At 35.1% G+C, this 20,471-nt stretch overlaps 3 protein-coding genes and 1 non-coding gene across 4 annotated transcripts; 2 read left to right on the forward strand and 2 right to left on the reverse strand.

The window, feature by feature from the left end:
• Nucleotides 1-3,857: 3,857 nt before the first annotated feature.
• LOC106318187 (putative hydrolase YtaP) lies at nt 3,858-6,233 on the forward strand. The gene is made up of 12 exons (XM_013756064.1): nt 3,858-4,013; nt 4,267-4,337; nt 4,433-4,513; nt 4,596-4,724; nt 4,819-4,905; nt 5,002-5,055; nt 5,129-5,219; nt 5,302-5,372; nt 5,475-5,544; nt 5,608-5,660; nt 5,731-5,922; nt 6,006-6,233. Exons 1-12 carry the CDS (start codon nt 3,935-3,937, stop codon nt 6,111-6,113), a joined length of 1,086 nt encoding a protein of 361 aa, XP_013611518.1. The 5' UTR covers nt 3,858-3,934; the 3' UTR covers nt 6,114-6,233.
• On the reverse strand, nt 6,085-7,518 carry LOC106318188 (protein PEROXIN-4-like). The gene is made up of 6 exons (XM_013756065.1): nt 7,465-7,518; nt 7,177-7,216; nt 6,958-7,077; nt 6,743-6,871; nt 6,545-6,674; nt 6,085-6,306 (listed from the first exon to the last, which is right to left on the reverse strand). The coding sequence occupies exons 2-6, from the start codon at nt 7,180-7,182 to the stop codon at nt 6,218-6,220; spliced, it is 474 nt and encodes a 157-aa protein (XP_013611519.1). The 5' UTR covers nt 7,183-7,216; nt 7,465-7,518; the 3' UTR covers nt 6,085-6,217.
• A 3,068-nt stretch (nt 7,519-10,586) lies between these two features.
• On the reverse strand, nt 10,587-13,442 carry LOC106318186 (pentatricopeptide repeat-containing protein At5g25630). Its single transcript, XM_013756063.1, has 3 exons — nt 13,250-13,442; nt 12,248-13,123; nt 10,587-11,505 (listed from the first exon to the last, which is right to left on the reverse strand). The coding sequence occupies exons 1-3, from the start codon at nt 13,310-13,312 to the stop codon at nt 10,735-10,737; spliced, it is 1,710 nt and encodes a 569-aa protein (XP_013611517.1). The 5' UTR covers nt 13,313-13,442; the 3' UTR covers nt 10,587-10,734.
• Nucleotides 13,443-14,056: 614 nt separating this feature from the next.
• On the forward strand, nt 14,057-14,129 carry TRNAF-GAA. Its single transcript has one exon. It is a non-coding gene; the product is annotated as a tRNA-Phe (tRNA).
• Nucleotides 14,130-20,471: the final 6,342 nt, after the last annotated feature.

Consider the following 20,471-nt stretch of genomic DNA (forward strand, 5'->3'; position numbering starts at 1 on the left):
ATATATATATATATATATATTTTTTTTTTGTCACAGATTCAAGTATATTCTAAGACTCAAATTATATACTTATTCAGAATATAACCATCAAAAACTTGTAATTATTCAACATGTCTAAGCTTTTATTTAGAATCTCGAAATTTAAATTGCAATTTTTATTACTTTCTATAGATTATGCACTTTAATAATAAAACTAAACAACATGATAATCAAAACACAAAAGAAACACTAAAAGTAAGTGTCAATCCGTAAACTTCTTTCTCATTGGTCGAGAAGGGCAAGGATTACCGGTTATTATATCACAGCCGTCTATCTCACCTCCTTTTACGTTATTCTTCTTCTTTTTAATAGCAATCCTAGTGATTCTTTTCTATTGGCTTATACAAGAAAGTGGGGATAACTTCTTTTTGTAATCTTAACCGTTGATGAATTTAATCTAAGGGACATAAACATTTGCTTCTTTTTTTTAATGGGTTTTCTCTCTCTCGATCTCTGCTCCTCTCATCTTCTACCGTAAACCTGAAAGAAAAATCTCTACTCTAATCAAGAAACCACCTCTGAATCGTCGAGTTTGAGTCTTACACCGTTTGAATTCGAACCTTTCTTTGTAAAGTTCTGAGCTTTACTCATGGCAGCTTATGCTCGTACCTTCGCCTCGTTGACCCATCTCCAGCAAACCTTCTCGCCGCCGATACCTCTTCTCCGACGACATCACAGCGCCAAACCCACTTCCCGAATCACCTACAATAAATTCGTAGCTCCATCTTTTCTCCTACTCTGGAATAAACCCTCCATCTTTTACGAAGGACTCCACTTCTCACCTCGTTGGTTCATGTCTCGAGCCCAAGAGAATCTCCAATCAAAACAGAATCTGACATCGACTAAGCCATCGAGTAAGTTCCTCATCGGGGCTCCAATTAGGGTTTAGATTCGTAATCTCTAGTCCGTCCTTTTGATCGATTTGGTCCTTTTGATTCATTTTTTAGAGGTAGTGAATGATGATGAAGAGGTTCTCGTAATATCTCTCTCTCTCTCTCTCTCTTGATTCTGATTTCGGCTCTTTTTTTGGTAAATGAAGTTGATTAAAAGAATTTTCCATGAAAGTTTGAATCTTTTTCTGTTTATGTTTTGAAAACTGGGTTTCAGGGATAAGCAGAAGATGAAGAAGATGAAGAACATCAGCAGACAGAGAGAAGAGGCGGAAGCAGAAGAATAAGCAACGACGGAGGAGTTTCATAGATGGAGGTTGTGGCGGCGGAGGAGGCAGAGCGGGGGAGTCGTGCGGAGGAGGCGGTGCGAAGGAGTTATAGGGATATTTTTGGGTTTTTTTTTGTTAGATGTAGATTTTAAACCCGGTTTAGTTTTTGGTACATTATAGTGCTTTTTGCATATTTCTAGTCTGTTTACAATTACTAAAAATTCTATTTTTTAATTTTCTTTTTTTACAATATTTTCCAATTCTATATCCCATAAAAAAAACAAAATTAGTAAATCAAACCGAAAAATGTGTCAATATAGAAAATATTAGCTATTCAGTATTACCTAGAATATAAACGTCATAGCACAAGTAAAACGCTGTATTATAATATTCAATGGCACAAAAAAATTGCTATTAAATGTTCAAAAATCCAAAAAAAACTGAGTTACAAAAAGGTATTCCATGACAAAAAACAAATGTCATAACAAAATATTTTATGGCACAAGAAAAGTGCCACATAAAATATTTAAATAGCGAAAAGAAATCGCTATAAATAGGTATAATATAACACAGGACCAACGCTATAATATCTGTATATTGTTACAGCACGCGAAAAACGCTACGCTAGGGGGGGGGTCTATTATAGCTGCGGCTGTCACGGCGTTCTTCGAAACGCTATGAAAATGATATGATAGCGTTTATCGGGTGCTATTAATACCGATATTTCTTGTAGTGAAAGATGCTAATTTTATATAACATCAACATGAGTTCAACACTCCAACGTTATTCTTTTAGAATAGCTTTTATTTTGTTGTCAAGATTCCAAAGCTGAGAAAAAATCTGTATCCCCGGACAGAAAATCTAAAGTCCCAAACAAAAAAAATGAAAATGTCAATTAGTTTTATATGTTTGATCTTAGACATTTAGATATAGGATCCCTAAGAATAAATAAATAGTTACAACTTAAAACTAATGAGTTGTTTACGTATAAGGTTATTTTTCCAAGTTTGTTTGCATGTTCACATACTTTGGGACTGAGGGATACTATTTACTTTTTTTTTTCTTTCGTAGCGCTTTTCTGGTTAAGGTAAAAAGGAGAAAGTAATTGATTTTAAATGGAAAGTGACCGAACCAGAGGGGAGGAGGGGAGGAGGAGGGGGGGGATAATTGACTTTCGTACTTTTTGTATAATTAGTGTTTTATTTCACCCTTCCACTTTTATTTTGTTAATTTTTCGTTATCAAAATATATATAGTTAATGTATTTGATTTAATAAATTATAACTTTGTATTTCTATATTTTAACATCCAATTTGATTTTTATTTTTAATTTATTTGTGTTTATGGTCAACTAGTTTTGTGGTTACGTATATTTGATTGGTAGATGTGGACGCATAGAAAGTGGTCAAACAATATGAAAAAGTTTTTGGAACGGTAGTAGTGGTGATAGTGTAGGTTGTGTAGATATGGATCTGATGGTCAGAGGATATGGAATTCGAAAATGGGAGGTGTGGATGGAGTTGTTGTGGTCATGAATAACAGATGAAAGATGGTTAGGAGTGATGAGGTCATGGTGAAGATATTGTTGACTGTGGCCAGGGGTGGTGTGGTTATAGATAGGAGAGAGTGTCTAGCCGTTGATGTGGCCTGGAGAGCTGTGGATGCATACAAGTTGCTTATATAAAAGGCAGTGGTTTAACATCGATTGGGCTAAATTGTAAGATTAAAATGTTTGGGGAAAATCGATTGGACCATTCTGCACATTTTAAAAGTCAAGATAAATTCATAAACACCTAAGATTTGGAAGACCAGATCTGCAAATATGGAGAAACCACCATTGATATGCTCCATCCTTATTCTCTTTTGATATGGTTGATGATGACGGTTCCGGTAGTGACCACGACGGGAGAGCTGACCACGGAGAGGACGAGGCCACTTGGACAGATATAACGTGGTTTTGGTGGCTTCGAATCAATACCGGTTTTGTACCACTACGAAGAAGCTTGAGCCACAACGGTGATGCTGAAAACGAACTCAATAGAGAGGATAGATTACACATTTCGATGTTCCAAATCTACAATAGAAACAAGGGGATGTAGGTGAATTGAAAGGGTGAAGGATGTTGAGATCTGCGATTATTGGTCTGCTCGTTGAGAAAAACCAAATCGTTGATGTTTAGGGTTTGAATAGAAAGAGAGAGTGTGGTCATGATAGAGAAAGAGAGAGTGGGTCACCATAGAGATAGAGAGAAAGAGAGGTACCTAAACTAATTCTAGTTTTTGGGTTAAATTAGACATTGTCACACAAGAAAGTATGTGACATGGAGAAAGTATGCGAGTAATACGGACTTGATAAAAAATACGTGTAAGTGTAAATTTTTCAAAACTAATTGACATTTTCATTTTTTTTTGTTTTGGGACTTTAGATTTTCTGTTTGGGACACAGATTCTTTCTCAGTTTTTGGCTGTAATTCTTTCTCAGTTTTGAAAACTTGACAACAAAATAAAAGTTATTCTAAAAGAATAACGTTGGAGTGATGAACTCAGGTTGATGTTATGTAAAATTAGCATCTCTTACCAATATGATACGCTATATTTATGTAAATGGGCCCCCTAAAATGTCTATATTGGCTCTCGAAGCAGGTGGCACAGATTGTTGTGCACGTGCATGCCGTTGACATAAAAAACATAGTATTAAAACACAATACGGAATCTGTTACCCACCGATCACCAGAGCGATGGAAACTACGAGTAACGAAGCCGTTGACTTTAGATCGGAGTTTCTCCGTGTTCTTCGTAGTCGACGATCACCAGAAGGTTTGTTCTTGGTGGTTTTATTATTATTTTCTGCTATTAAATCAAAAACATTTCTACTTGATTACTTCTCTCTGTTTTACTATAATAACACGATTCTGATACATGTAAGGTTAATTTACAATCTCATAATCAATGATTATCTTCCTTTAACTGTTAGATTAACCTTGAATTAAATCTGGATACAGTTTACTTCTAATATTTTTATTTGTTTTTAATATTAGTTTGCATGTTTAATGCTTGGGAACATTTTCAGTTCCATTGGTAGCTGAGTGTACAAAGCCAGTGGAAGATCCTGTGTTTCAGAATGATGTTCCATCTACGGAAGTGAGATATTGCATATATTTTTCTGCAGATTTTTTTATTAAATATACTTTCATTTATTTATTTGATTTGTGTTTTTTTGTTCATTACCAAACCAGGCACTAGAGTCTTGTCCGAAGGAAAATATTAATAACTTGAAAGAGATGCTTAAAGAGGAAAACCTTCATCTGCACACTGAGGTAATGTTTTATTACAACTCTGTTTTTCAACAAATTTTCTGACTTTTTCTGATGTCCTAAGATGTTTATGTAATGGATCAAGGCTGCAGAGCAAGGAAGATTGCCTTTGCTTATCTTAAGCTTGAAAGAGAAGAGTGAAGAAAGAAGACCAGCGATTGTGTTTATGCATGGCACCAACACAAACAAAGAGTGGTTAAGGCCATGGCTTGAAGTAAAAATAAAACATCTTAGCTTAAACTTATGATTTCTCTTTAAATTAATTGGTAATTATGTTGAACACAAACTTGGTTTATTTTCTTCTTAAGGCATATGCTTCACGTGGATATGTAGCCATTGGTTTAGACTCTCGCTACCATGGAGAAAGAGCTGGCACCAAAACTGCCTATAGAGATGTAAAAATCTTTGTTTATGAATCATTAACTATTGACCTTTTCTTTAGTCTTTTTGAGCTCTGACTTATAGTGGCTTTGTGTTAAATCTCAATGCAGGCTCTTATTTCATCTTGGAAAAATGGAGACACAATGCCTTTTATCTTTGATACTGTAAAAACATTGCCTCTACTTTAGATTGTAAGACTTTATTATCGCATTTATCGATCTTTTCTTTGTTTTTCAGGTCTGGGATCTGATCAAACTAGCTGAATATCTTACTCAGAGAGAAGATATAGACCCTAAAAGGATAGGAATCACCGGTATCTCACTAGGAGGTCAGTCATAGAACAAACTGAGTACTATGATTTGTAGCTTTTTAACATATACTAACTTTGTTCATTGTGAAAGCAAATACAGGGATGCATGCTTGGTTTGCTGCTGCAGCTGACACTCGCTATTCCGTGACTGTACCTTTAATTGGTGTTCAGGTGAAACATAACAACTACAAAAACCTGTAACTGACTTGTATGAGGACTGTTTCGTTGCTTTAGAAGACTATCCAAGTTTATAAAGTTGGGCATGTTGAGCAGGGTTTTAGATGGGCAATAGATAATGATGAGTGGGAAGCAAGAGTCAACAGCATAAAGCCTTTATTTGAAGGTCAAACTTTTTTGAATAAACACAAAATATGAATCAAGATTCTAATTCCTTTAATGGTTACAGAAGCAAGGATTGATATGGGAAAGAGCGAGATCGACAAAGAAGTGGTTGAGAAGGTAAAGAAAGCATGACTATGAGCTAACTCAAGAGGATTGGTTTGTGATTGTATTTATTGACTCTCAACAGGTGTGGAACAGAATAGCTCCTGGCCTAGCCTCTCAGTTTGATTCTCCTTACTCGTTACCAGTGACTGCTCCACGGCCTCTTTACCTCCTTAACGGCGCTAAGGATCCTCGCTGTCCTCTTGGTGGACTAGTTGTTCCTTTAGAAAGAGCTCAAAAGGCTTATGAGGAAACTGCTTCTCCTGGAAACTTCAAGGTATATCCATCACTGATCTAAATCATTTAGTTCTAATGCAAACTTATCTGAAAAGGGTTTTGGTGTTTGATTTGAGAGAGCAGTTTGTAGCAGAAGATGGAGTTGGACACGAAGTAACAAGCTTTATGATCAAAGAAACATCAGATTGGTTTGACAAGTTCCTTAAACAAGGAAGCGTTACTTCTAATTAAAACTGCAATACAATAATTGTAAACCAATAAACTCGTATTCAATAAGAAGGAAACATCTCCTTTGTAACCTTACATGTGAATCTTTTAGTAATGTAACAAGTGGATCATCCTTTCTTAGGCATAGCGGCGAGGCGTGTGTACATGCGTGCCATTGAATTGAACCCTCTCACATCCCCAGATCTTAGTAGGTTTCCTATATCAGTAGCAATGCACAAAGATCAAATCAGATATGAAGTTATCAGGGGATTTTGGGAACTATAGACGATACAATAAAAATTTCAATAGTTTTGGGGCTTAATTTTCTTTTTTACAAATTTAAGAACCTAAGTATATATATATATATATTAAAAATTTGGGGGCTTGAGGCTAATGTTTCATCGGGCTTGGTCCAGAACCGGCCCTGGAAGTTATAAAAGCACTTTGCATTGTACCTGAGTCACAGTTAAGAGGACTGTCCGCCTCAGGATGAGCCATCAAAGCTATGATGGCTCTACACACTGACTGAAGCGTCCAGGCAGGGCTCCACGCGTTCTTCAATATGTCAAGACATATCTCCCCTGTCTACACAACAAAAAACATTACAAAAACACTCTTTGAGAGATTCATTCACATGAATGTGTTCCTCTTACCTTGAAATGCACATTGGGATGGAATATTTTAGTCAAGAACCGAACTTGAGGAGGCTGCAGAGGATAATTTTCAGGAACAGCAAAGGCAAGCTGGAACACACCGCCTTCATAAGGAGTCTCTGATGGTCCCTAACCTCACACAAAACAAAAAAAAACAAAGACCTATTAAAAAAAAAAAAAAAAAAAAAAGCTTTGAACTTGTTTCAAGACAATACCTTGATAAGTGCAGTCCATTTGAATATGTTGGTCTCGTCACACACGAGTTGAATGTCAGGATCAGCTACTTTCTCTCGTTGAACCTCTTTGTACTCCTTGAACAGTCTTGCTCGTGATTGCTAATTACAATAAAAGCCCAAAGCTTTTTCATTACACAACAAAGGTCTCGATATTGACATAGCTTGGTAAATAATATGAACAGAAAAAAAAGGTGAAACCTGCATCTCTGATTGATGCTCTGCTGCACAAATTCGCCAACTGCAAAATCAGATTGATCCATGAAAACATTGTAAAGATCAGATTTTTCAGCAAAAACCATCACAAGAGCCAAGAAACTAGAGATTCTAGTTCAGTGGAGTCGAGATCCGGAAATGATTTCGATTCTAATCTTAGGTGAAGTATCTTCTACAAGAACAGAGAGGCTTAGACTTATCAATCTATCATCTACTTTGAGATCAAATGGAGTAGGCAACGAGTCATAGGAAGGAATATCAATGAAGCTTTACCTGGAAGAAAGAGACGGAGAGAGGAAGATAACGGAGAAGAAACAACGAAGAACGATGAAAGCTTCGATGGTTGGACAAATATAAACCGGTCTGCTTTAATCCGGTTTAAATAAAATATTGGTTCGGTTTGGGTTGAGATTTAAGAGTTTTTGGATTTTTGGTTTAAATGATTCCAATTTTTTTTATATATATATATTCAAATCGGTACAGTTGACAAAAAAAAAAATCGGTATCAATTTTTTATATTTCAAATATTTATTTCGTAAACTAATTAAAATTTTGAGTCAAATCTTTGAATTTTTTCATGTTATTCAAATTTTTAGGTTATTTGGTAAATTCCATTAACATTTTGGATATTGTCAACTATTTTATTAAAAAAAAACTGGATTCTTTTTTACAATTCGAATCAGATAAGTTCATAAGTTCAACTACCAATTCGTTTACGAAATATTTTCATTCTAGGTCATATTCCTCGTCTTTATTTACACTCCAAGACACATTGTTATACAGACACACTTTTCTCAATTAATCCCCTTCCTTTTCGTTACAACTCAATCATAACGCAATTAACTAGATTTTTCTTTGACGAGATTATCCCACAACCATTGATCTTCTTAAAGCTCCGACGGCTAAGATTTTACTTGTCAGATCTGGAAAAGACATATATCTGCCATTTAACAACAACCATTCGATCAACATTTTTCTCTCCTATTTTCAACGGTCAAGATTTAATTCTACAGATAATATTATTCTCTTTCTTCACTCCTCTGATGACGCATTTCTCTGTGTTCATCAAGGAAAAAAAATCGAAACTTTGCTAACTAATCCAAGATTTTCAACCCTGATTATTGGATTCTAAGTGGTCGTGTATGAGATAACTTTGTTTAACAATTTGTTTTACTGTAATTCCAACATCTTAATTTTGGTCGAATAACAACTCTTGTTTTTTTAGGTATCTTCCATGGTGGAGCACTGTATAATTAATGCCGGCGAATAGAAAGACGTCCGACGACGACAGCGGAAATGTGTTGCAGGAGTTCTGTGTCAACACCAAAGCTCATCCCCCTCCGCTTCACTGAGCTATTGACCGCCTAACACCAAGGAACTCACAACCACAATCTTCACCGAACTTTTTTGATTCCTAAAATTTAGCCGAACACCACATGATTTTTTTCTCACCTTACTACTATCTTCATACTCCGATCGTGTACACTTTGTAAACGAATCTCAAGCTGTCCATGTGTACAATCATGCTTCTTTGTACGCATGTACACATTACCGTGACATACATAGCACACACAACCACACTTGAATCATGTTTCACCTGATAATTCGTAGACATTCAAGAACCAAAATCAGTAGCCACGGATTTACACTTTGCCATTTGAGATTCCCAAAGGAGTAGCCTGTACATTGTTGCTGTCGAGTTGTCCATGTGTACAACCTCGCTTTTTTGCACGTGTGTACACGTTAGCGTGTCAAACATAGCACACGGATTTGAATCCACCTGACAAATCGTATAAATTTAAGAACCAATACAAGTCAAACATAGCACACACGAATTTTAATCCATTGTATACTGCCACAGATTTGAATTCCCAAAATCAGTAGCCAGTACATTTTACTCTAATGCTACTCGCTGTCCATGGGGACAATTATGCGCTATTGTATGCATGTACACAAAACAACAATGTACACATGTTTTAGCCAAATAAACATCATTTTTACACAAATTGAATTATCATTTTGCAACAAGTTTAGTAAAACACCAAAAATGTTTTAGCAGCAACACCAAACATGCCTACATTAGGATTACACATACAACACAAACTACTGTGATATTTTAGCCGAATAAAACCATAATTCTTACATCCATGATACGTCCATATCATACAATCAAACCGCAAAATAAAATCTTACACCATCCAATTAACATAATATAATAAGTCTAAAGAATGCAAAACAACACCTAACATGCATACATTAGTCCTCTAACTTCTCACTTCGTCTCATCCTCCACATAAACTGGTACAACCCAATCCTTGTACTAATCCATAGCAAACTGCTTCCTCATTATGTCCACCAAATCGTCAGTCATGCCATCCATCCTAGGATGTGGGTTCCCTAAAGCATTTAGCCCATAAACTTTATCGCAACTGGCTCACAATCACCACTACACCTATTACATAAGGTACATAGTAAAATCAGCGCTGGTTCACAAGGCTCAGAGTACAAATGTACAACTCGAAGCAATGTCCATATGTACACGTGCACATCAGCGTCACATCAGTGTACAGATGTACACACACATAACAATGTACACACGTACATATAACACATCATCATTAGAAAACTCTGAAATCGGAACCCTAATCCCAAAATTAAGAAAGCTTCCTTCATTCCCCGCTTCCTCCTCTGCTCTCGCCACCTCTGTAAAACTGATATCAACAAAAAAATGGGACTTAGAAAACTCTGAAATCGGAACCTTAATCCCAAAATCGAAATCATGAATCCCAAATCCCAAAATCGAAATCCCCAAACCCTAATCCCAAAAACGAAATCCCAGAATCGAAACACTAACCCAAAAACTTGGGAATCTTTAATCTCACATGAGGATTGAGATGGAAGCAACCGTAAATACCCAAACCAATCGAGTTGTAAACAATAAATGGATCTAACCTTTTGCTTTGCCCTTTAAATCTTTCCTCTTTCGCGACGACATCTTCTTCTCCATCAGTCTCCGCCGTTACAACATCCTCCGCTGGAAATCTCCTTCGTCACATTTTCTCTGCGTTTTACTATTATTGAAGAAAAAAATTAAGTCGACGAGAGTTACTTTTTCCCGGGCCCGCGTGAAAAACAAAACCCAATTTCACCTACATTTCACTTCCACTAGCCTAAACCCTATTTTTAAAAAAAAAATCAAATACCTAACCAGCCCAACTAAAAGAATCGTCCAATTACCTCAATACCCCCCTCGGTTTTGCTTTTTGGAGGATAAACAAGTATTCAATCACTTAAAAGTACCTCAGTAGCATAATGTGTTCTCAAGTGTAATAAAAAGACACATTTTATGTGTCTTTTTATGTTATTAACTCCGTTTACAGCAGAATACTATCACAGATTTGTAATGTACAATAGATTTTATAAGATCATTATCTTGTAATGTACATATGGTAAGAGTTCTCACAGTATCGACTCTTTTAAACAGAAGATTAGGTAGTAAAATTACAAATCTCCAGCTTCAGACAAAGCCAGTTTTGTCCCTTTTCAGTTCAAGAACACTGTACAAGACTGCACAAACTGCCCACTGATCCCAAACTGCGCTTGTGACTGCTTCTGGCATATAATCGGTGGCACTCGAGCTCCGAGTTTACAAGCAGAAAGATTCACAGCTTTCGCTGTCGGAACCTCCCGTTTCCCGACAGGAATCTGCAAAAGACTAAACCCCCCTGACGACGCCTGTTTCTGGTAAAGCTTCTCCAACTTCTCAATATCTCTACACTTCAACGCCTCGATCGCTTTGTTCGACTCATCCCCCAGCCCCGCGACGCGCCAAGCTTCAGCCAACAGCACGTAGGTAGAGTTCTCAGGCTTCACGCCAAACCCTTTCATCATCTGCAAAACCTCTTCGGCTTTCCACGGCTGCTTGGCTTCCAAGTAACCCCACATCAGCGTCTCGAAGGTCTTTATATTCGGCGAGACGCCGAACTCGCACATCTTGTTAAATACCCTCATCGCGTCTTCCATGCTTCCGATGCCGCACCATCCGCTGATCACCGTGGTGAAGATCACGACGTTGGGGCGGGACTCGACCATGGTCTCGAGGATCTCCTCGGCTTTTTGGGGCTCTTTGGCTCTGATGTAGCCTTTGGCTAGAATGCTGTAAGCGTGTGCGTCTGGTTTGACTCCTGCTTTGACCATTTCTTCGAAGACCTGTGCGGCTTTCTCCATGTATCCAGCTGAGCTCCAAGCGTTCATTACAGTGCTGTAGGTGATTACATCTGCCTTCACCTTACACTCCTTCATCAAGGTAAGAACCTGCAACTTTCATACTTATTACTAGGCATCTGCACATTATCCAGAACCTAGCTAAAATAACAAAACCAAAAACTGAACCTAATTTCATAAATATCTGGGCAGATCCTATATCTTTGGAACAGACAAACTGAAACGAACCGGAACTGAGAAAAAAATGTGACCCAAAATTTTAAAATACAGATTATACACCCAAAAATACTAACTAACCCAATATTCTAAAATACATTTATAAACCAAATTATCCGAAAACCCGAATTATTTTATATTTAACCTGAAAAACTCGAATTATCTAACTTTCTACCCATATTATCTAAAATTACCCGAAACCGGAACCGAAATGGACCCGAAATCTGTCGGATATTATCCGTGAAATAGTATGAATAGAATGAATAAATTGAGTTATTGATCTCTCAGTAAACTGTTTATTCATACATAGATGATGTCCTAAGTAGATAAGGACTTTGAGAAGATAAATACTAAACACATTCAAGATAGAAATAGGAAAGTATCATATTCTAAGTAGTAGTTATCACATTAATCCGGTACCCAAATCAAAACCAAAAACCAAAATAACCAAACCGAAACCGAACCGACTTTTATAAATAACCGAATGAAACCTAAATCTCTAGAACCGAAAAAACCAAAATACTAGAACAGAAACCGAACCCCCATGCCTACTTATTACCTACTCAACCTGACCAAACTCACAATAATGAAACTAAAATCAACAGTGTTGAGTTACCTCATCGATGCCATCACGGTCCATGACCTCAACGAAGCCTTTGATCAACGAATTAAAGACAACAAGATTCGCCTCGACTCCCATCTTCTTCATCCTCCTCACAAACCTCAAACCATCTCTCACCCTCCCTTCTCTGCAATACCCTCCCACCACAATCCCACACGTCCTACCATTCGGCCTCCCCATCTTCTCAACCACCTCTCTCTCAGCTCTCTCCGTCTCTCCTTTCTGCACATAACAAGTCGCAATCGTGTTATACGTCACCGTATCCGCCTCAACCCCACACTCCTCCATCTTCTCCACCACTCTCCACGCCTCCTCCACCTTCTTCTTCTTGCACCAGGCTTGCACCAGCACGTTGAACGTCCTTACATTAGGCCTCACATCGACGCTGTCCTCCTCCAGCATAAGCTCCAGCAGCTCGGAGGATCTCTCGGGCCGCCCCGCGATCCCATACCCTTTGATCAAAGTGTTGTACGTGCTCGTGGTCGGGTTCAGACCAAGCCCCTTCATCTTCAGCAGCGCTTGCACGGCTTCTTCGACGTTACCGGACTCGGAGTAAGCGTTGATCACCGCGTTGAAGAAGATGGAGTCAGGCTTAGTCCCGCTCTGTTCGACCTCAGAGACTATAGAGGTTATGGAGCCGTACTGCTTTTGGACCGTCATTGCGGCTAAGAGAGTTGTGTAAGTGATCAAAGACGGTCTGTGTCCTGTCTCTGACAAGGATTTGAAAAGGGTCTGCGCCTCGTGTGGACGTCCGCGTTCTATTAGAATGTTCATCAGCTTCGTTCTTGACCTCACTGTCCTGCAACTGCTTCCTTCATTACATGACTTGCAGCGATGATACTGATGATCTCCTTCTTTGTTAACTGTAGTCTGCAAAAAGAGTTCAAAAGTAAAACTTTTCGCTCACCAGACCAAAACCAAGAGTTTAGAATCAGACCAAACTAAAAGAACTCAGATCAAGTAACTACTTAAGCCATAGATTCTTGAGATTCTTACCTTAACAAGTGCGGATCTTTGTGCTTCAGACATAACGGGAGATTTGTTCTCGAAATCTCCCATGTTTTGTCGGAAAAGCAAGAGAGATAGAGAGGCTCAATGTCTACACAGAGATGGGTTCCATAGAAAAAAGGAATTTTTTTTTTTTTTTATTAATTAATTCTGATGAGGAAGACAACGAAACTAAGATAAGGAAACTAAAAGACAATGGATTTTGGGGAATTTTTGTTTTCTGTCCACATATTTTTTTGTTGTATTTTATCGTTTTTAATAAATCATAAATAATAACTTTCAGAATCTCTTTTACCGGTTTATAAATTAATGAGCCCAAAGGCCCAGCCCAGTAAAATTTAAACAGTGAAAAGTGAAGCCCATCACGACGTTCGTCACTGAAAACGTTAAACGGCAAGTTGGAATAATCCATTTCAAAGCAGTTAAGATATTCCATTCAAAATCATAAATGATATATCTTCTTGTTAGGAAAGCATTGACTTTTAATGCATCTCTAGAAATAAAGTTTCACTTTCTCAGTTTCCATATGATGTGTATATATTCAAGAACTTGCAAACCAGCATTGAATAAGTTTTACTTTCTCAATACCACTTATGTATGTTTTTGTCAAATTGGCAGGGTTTCCATTACTTTATCCACACGACCATGAAGATCTATCTATTCCTGACTATACATCTTTTTAATACTGATGTTTCTTGTATTGACATTTTCAGCATCACATAGCATTTTTGAGTTGAGTATAGTCGAATATATCAGACTTTAGTATAATGAATATATTAGTGTACATGTCAACAAGCGGGGATAGCTCAGTTGGGAGAGCGTCAGACTGAAGATCTGAAGGTCGCGTGTTCGATCCACGCTCACCGCATGTTCATATATTTTTTGTTTTTAAAAATGTACATGTAAGTTAACAGTACTATATCCCGTAAAACATGGCAATTAACCACTTCAGTCTCTCTAAACAAAAATGTATCCCTTTTAATTTTTGATTAAAAACCACCTTTTGATCCGCGCGACTGTGCGGGTGTTTGTTCATATTGTTAACTTTTAACAATCTCACGAACATAATTGTTTATGTTTGTGTTTTTGTTATATATTTATAATTTTTGACAACGTTGTGTCATGTTCGATGTGGTTGGCTTCCATTTATAAACTATGAAATTAGGTTTATATTTTATTGTGTTTTTATTCACTCTACTTGGTAAATTAAAAATTGAAGTGCCAAGCATAAAAAGTATATTTAGGTTTTATAACATTATAATATTAATATTCAGATTTAAAGTTGAACATTCTTAATAAAATTTTAGATTGATATATTTTTAAAACAAATACATTATTTATAGAGAATCATTAATAATAGTGATTGCAAGTTACGAAAAACAACATAGAAAAATAAATACACATTTTTGCTAATTTTATTAAGTAAGCCTAATTTAAATTAAACAATTGGGCCATTTTGTTATCAAGAAAAATTAGGTACTTTATAACTTTACAATAGTAGATCGTCGTGGACATTAAACATGAATCAAAGCCCATGAATGTTTTTCGGGAAACAAACAGAAAAATAACATTTCAACGGCTAATAAGAAAAATAAAGTTTTGAGGTTTGGAATGAAAAAGAACATAATTAGTTTAGATTTTGTACTCAGATAAAATCTAATGGTATCTTTATTATACTAACTTACATAACAAAGTATTTTACAGAAATTATATATCGGCTAAACCATAAAATCGCTATTATTGTATCTTAGATTAATATACACTTTGTTCGTATGCATAATCAAAACCGATGTAAAAAATGTTAATTTGACTATATATCTGACCTTTGTATACATATTATTGATTAGATCATTGTTTTGGTATGAAGAAACACTATCAAATCTAAGTTACAAATTTCATTTTTTTTTAAACTTATCATTAATCATTTGATTTGTAATGGGTTAGCTAATTTTTAAAAATACTTGTCATAGGTTTTCTCGGTTTTGGTTTTGGAATATAAATAGTGATAGTGATTATGATATGGCCACGTATAGTAAGCCCACAAAAATATAATACTATTCGAAACCAAACCCACGACGTTTACGGTGATACAACTTTTACGGTGATGTCGTCAACGGAATGGGTTAGCGAAATTTTAGGTTAGAGAATGTATAAAGCTACCGTGTTTTGATCAGTGACATAAAGTTGTAATTTTTTAAAAAAATTTAAGGGTATTTTCTATTTATACTTCTGTTTTAATAGTTTAGATTCGTTTGATTGATTACGTGGTATCTAATCCAAAATAGTTCTGGATATGATTTTTTTCAAACATGGTTCTAATTAATATGATATGTTATTGATTTTATAATGAGACTAGGTTATAAATCTTTATATATAAAGTAGAGTTTGCTTTCCTCTTAGGCTGTTCACGTAAGATACCACGTCATTAAATCAGTTCCTGACAACGTGACATCTGTCGCGGGTATAAACTCACCGTTTCATTTATTTTGTTCAACGAGATATTTGGGCTTTTGTTGAAGTTTGGCTGTGTCTTAGGACCATAAGAGAAACGCTGCGGTTTTTAGGGTTAGACATGTGTTTATCTTTGCCTCTCCAGAGCTCACGACGAGACGATTAAAGTTTTGAGATTGCTCTTTCATCTTCTTCTTCATGATACCAAATGATACCAGTTACAGAATAATCCACTTAAAACCCTCCATCAATCCATCACCCTCCATTAATCTTTGAGATTGCTCACTAATGCAGCACTGAAAATTATACTGGTCACAACTGATTTGAATGATCAGAGAAATGTAAGCAGCTTTCCATCTGCTCAAATACTACTTAATTTTAAATTAAACTATTTCCTGCAACCCACTATTTCATGCTCTTTCTATGTCAGTGAAGAAGAAGGCTAAGGTTCTTAAAGTTATTTCTAAAAACTTCAACATATTCTCAAGAACAGGGTTTGGTTGCTGACGATGAACAAGAAAGTCCCGGTAAGAGTTGTTCAACAATTGTAAACTAATGATCCCTTATGTAATTTGACTATTTAGTGGTGGATATTGATTGGATTTTGAATTAAGCAGGAAGCAACATAGATTCTGGTTAAGCGATTGGGTCAGTTGAAAGCAAAGAAGAAGCTATTGTAGAAACAAAGGAAATTAGAAAATCCAAAAGCTAAAGCCATGAAGAATATGGCATAAACTGGAGTAGAAACCCTTCTCTGAATGTAAGAACACCGATAAAGCATTGATGGTTGCTCTACTGAAATCAGCTGCTGCATCGATAGCCTTTTGCTCAATTGTTAATCCTGGAGAGATATTGAAGAATGCAGAATTAGTTGTAGTTGTTTGATTGCCACTGAAAAGAGTAGAAGTTTGTATTGGAAAAAAGTTCAAGAAGTAAGGAAGATTTGTGTTCTTGGATGAGCTTCAGAAGGCAATGATGGTCATGGAAGGGTCTGCTGTGGCTTGCAAGTGCTTGGGGAAGTGATGGGATTGTCAAAATAGTAAAGTACTAAACGAGTCTGATTTGTGATGACTTTCTGTTAACACACCTTCCAAGGCCGTTTGTATTGGAGTTGGGTTGCAGGATGTGGATACTTTATTTTTCTATATAATACGTTATGGAGTAGAAACCCTTCCCAGAATGTAAGAACACCCATAAAGCATTGAAGCTTTCTCTATATATTATGTTCTCCTCTCTCCCTCTGCACTGTCAACGTCTGTACCAATTCTTTTTTCTGTTGCTAATGGTATTAAAAAGTAGAACCTAAACCGACCAGGATTAACTGGAATTGGTATAACATAGTATTATGTTCTAGACTAACGTGAATTGGTATAATCTGATGGTTTTCTTTAGGTTTCATCATTACGCTTCCTAATATAACACATACAGTAAAATTAAAAATAAATATGAAAAAGAAATTACAGACCGAATATGTTATAATGTTAATCGAACATAGCTATCAGAAGAAAATAAAAACGTATAAGATATAGTTGACTATATTTGGTTAAAAAACATAGTAATGGCATTCTCCAACGATACAGTCCCTTTGCATTTCCAATATTAGATCATCCCAATAGACATGATTTGTTTGATGTTTTAGTACCAAGACCTGCAAATTGTAATGGGTCTTTCTTTGTTATGACCAGGATTGAAGAAAATCATCTGTGTGACCAAAGCTATCATCAATGGCTTTCTGTGTCAATATCTTACTATTTTTTATCAAGGTTTTTTTTATAAAATTAATCTTAGAAATTTTGAAAAATCTGGTATGACTATAAATAGAAATCACGTTCTTTCTAGGGTGATCATCCGGTTCGGAAAACATGAAATTAAAAGAATCAAAAGTGTTTTCTTCTTTTTTGATTTTTGTCTAGAGAGTTTGGTTGTGTGTTCTTAAAATAATCATTTTTAAAGTGAATAAAATACATCATTTTATCATATAATTTATACTAGATTCTAAAACACAAGTAAGACTAGAATCCTAACACTCGCCTTACACAATAGAAAATCCTTACACAATAGAAAATCTCCATAGATTGTAATTGTTGTCATGATTCTACAGTTTACTACGTTAACCGACACAAACCAAACTTAATACACTCAGATAATTTGATATTATTTTATGGTCCACTTGCTATAAAATAATTTATATTAGCTAATATTCTTGCTACAATAAATTATAAAAAAAAAACTAAAATAACCTCTATAAATAAATACTACTAGCATATACAAATCATATAAATCAGAGGCCACAGCATTAGTCCAACTACAAAGCTCATGTTATTTCCACTAATGCATTCACATAACAAAAATCACATTCCATTATATGTATAAAACACACACAATTAATTGAAAAGTATAGCCAACTACAAAAGCTCAAAGACAATTCAAAGCACATGATCTTCATTCTTAACCATCCATCCAGTGATTTGAACTTGATACAAACAAACCAACTACAACAACGTCAATTGCCATATTAACAATCATATATATCTTTTTTTGTAATTTTTTTTAACATATATGATAAATTATATTTCAAATGACGACATGCTCATGTTACCTCCTCTTAATGATCACGTTTATATATGTAAAACAGCGTTCCTGCGTAAACAAAATTGATAACTATCAGATTAGATTCATTCACCTCATGTTACCTCCTGTTACTTTATGTAAATATCTAATATTACATAAATAATTATATAATTAATTATATATATTAACTAAAATAAAATTCCAACAAAAACCTACCGTAAAACTAAATTTAGTAAAAAATATAACATAATCCAGTAATATATATATAATTAAATTAAATAAAAATATATGAATCTATTTACAAGTTTGTTTCTTTTCTACAATAAAAAATGAAAAAAAAAAATCTAACTCATTTGTTTTGGTCATGCAACCCCAGAAAATCACAAGAAATGATGTAAAACCACATCTAATTATTAATTTATAATTAAAACATAAATTACAAAACAAAAGAAAATCATTTAAACCTCTTAACAAAAGGTTTGGTTTATTTAGATAAAATCAAAGCCAGTTTGGTTTATTTAGAAAATTGTCTTCTAAAAAATAATAGGTAGTATTTATTTTGTAAAAGCATAACCAATTATTCAAATAATATGGTTTATTTAGTCTTCAAATCCAATATCATATAAAATTATGTCTATATTTAAATAATAACAACTAATATCAAATATTTACTCTGATTAAGATTATTTAATGATATGCTTCCCGCTCGTAAGGTGGGCCTACCCTAGTCTATATATATATAAGGAAGAGTTTTCTTCACTCCTAGGCCATCCACATCAGATTTCATGTCACTAATTTGGAGTCTGTGGTGACGACACTTGTCACGGTCAATCAAAAGCCAATGTTTCATTAATTTTTGAATTTAATGGGTTTTATGTGTTTACTACGGTCCAAATACATCTTCTCTAAAAAAAGGTATACGAAACTTAGGGAAAGTGGCCGTCGAGCAACATTTCCCGTTCAGTCAACTGTCAAAGGAAATCCAACGGTTTCACCGGTGACGAACGATTCCGATCAATGTCAGTCGGAAGCCGAATAGACTTCTTTAATATGGAGCCGTTATGGAAATTAACTTGGTTCATGCATCTTCATTAACATTCATATTAATACCTACTCTCTACTTCTCACACGATCTCACATTCAACGAATCTCTTCATTCATTTCTTTGTGTTAATCTTCCATTATAAATATGAAGGTTTTCTTCCAAGAAAATCATCAGTGCATTTCTCTTAATAAACAACACAAAAAGGTGATGAAAAAAAATTTGTTAAGCTCATCGTTGTACTTGACGGATTGTGACAGAAAAGTGATAATAAACAGAAAAATGAGATGAGAAATAGAATAAACAGAGAAGAAGAGAAAAGAAGAAGACGATAGAAGAGGAGAGATAACTTTTTTTAGTGAACCTTTTTTTAAAAGATCAATTTCTTTAGCACATAATAACTTCCAACATCTTGGTGTTGATTTTTCATTATTGTGGCTCTCTAAAAGGTTGTTGGTCCTGATCTCAAGGATACAACAGTTAGTGCAGACACTTATGGATATATAATAATGTGTGAGTATGCATGATTGTGATTTATGAGTATATTTCAATTACATCTTTTCCATACCGACTACTGGATTGTGAATTCTATTTAACTTAGCTGCTTCTGTGTCTCCAAAATTGGCTGAGTTTTGATATATACATAGAATGCATTTTTCTTATTATACTTCCAAAGTTTGAGTCTGCATATATTACAATAAAATGAGGATGATGGACGAATGAGTTGAGTATGAAATACTAAACATGTTCTTACATGAAATTGAAGCGTTGTAGTTTTGTCCAAACACTAACTTATGCCTTATTTAGAACACTCACTTCCCATAACATATGTACTCTCTTCTCGACAAATGATACATGCTAACCTAATAAAAAACAATCACAGCATTGACACATTTGAAAGAAAATTCGTCCAACCGCACCTCCTATTTTGGATAAAAACAACTAGAACTAATACGATATGAAAAACAATAGTTTCAAATATATATATATATATATATATGAAAATAATGTTTCATTGGACATCAACCTAAAATAATATTTTAGCACATAATTAATAATATAATATCAAAGACGTAAATTTTAAAAATATTCATAAGACAAAATATAATCTAAGATTTTTGTATTAAAAATTATTTTACTTATTAT

Source organism: Brassica oleracea, chromosome C9 (assembly GCF_000695525.1).
Source record: "Brassica oleracea var. oleracea cultivar TO1000 chromosome C9, BOL, whole genome shotgun sequence".
NCBI classification, from domain to species: domain Eukaryota; kingdom Viridiplantae; phylum Streptophyta; class Magnoliopsida; order Brassicales; family Brassicaceae; genus Brassica; species Brassica oleracea.

Coding starts and splice junctions, on each gene's coding strand:
- LOC106318187 (XM_013756064.1), top strand. CDS start 3,935: ATGGAAACTACGAGTAACGAAGCCGTTGACTTTAGATCGGAGTTTCTC. Junction 4,338..4,432: donor ATGATGTTCCATCTACGGAA/GTGAGATATTGC, acceptor TTACCAAACCAG/GCACTAGAGTCTTGTCCGAA. Junction 5,923..6,005: donor CTTCTCCTGGAAACTTCAAG/GTATATCCATCA, acceptor TTGAGAGAGCAG/TTTGTAGCAGAAGATGGAGT.
- LOC106318188 (XM_013756065.1), bottom strand. Junction 6,872..6,957: donor AATGGACTGCACTTATCAAG/GTATTGTCTTGA, acceptor GTGTGAGGTTAG/GGACCATCAGAGACTCCTTA. Junction 6,307..6,544: donor TCCTCTTAACTGTGACTCAG/GTACAATGCAAA, acceptor CTACTGATATAG/GAAACCTACTAAGATCTGGG.
- LOC106318186 (XM_013756063.1), bottom strand. CDS start 13,312: ATGGGAGATTTCGAGAACAAATCTCCCGTTATGTCTGAAGCACAAAGA. Junction 13,124..13,249: donor AAAGATCCGCACTTGTTAAG/GTAAGAATCTCA, acceptor CTCTTTTTGCAG/ACTACAGTTAACAAAGAAGG. Junction 11,506..12,247: donor ACCGTGATGGCATCGATGAG/GTAACTCAACAC, acceptor TGAAAGTTGCAG/GTTCTTACCTTGATGAAGGA.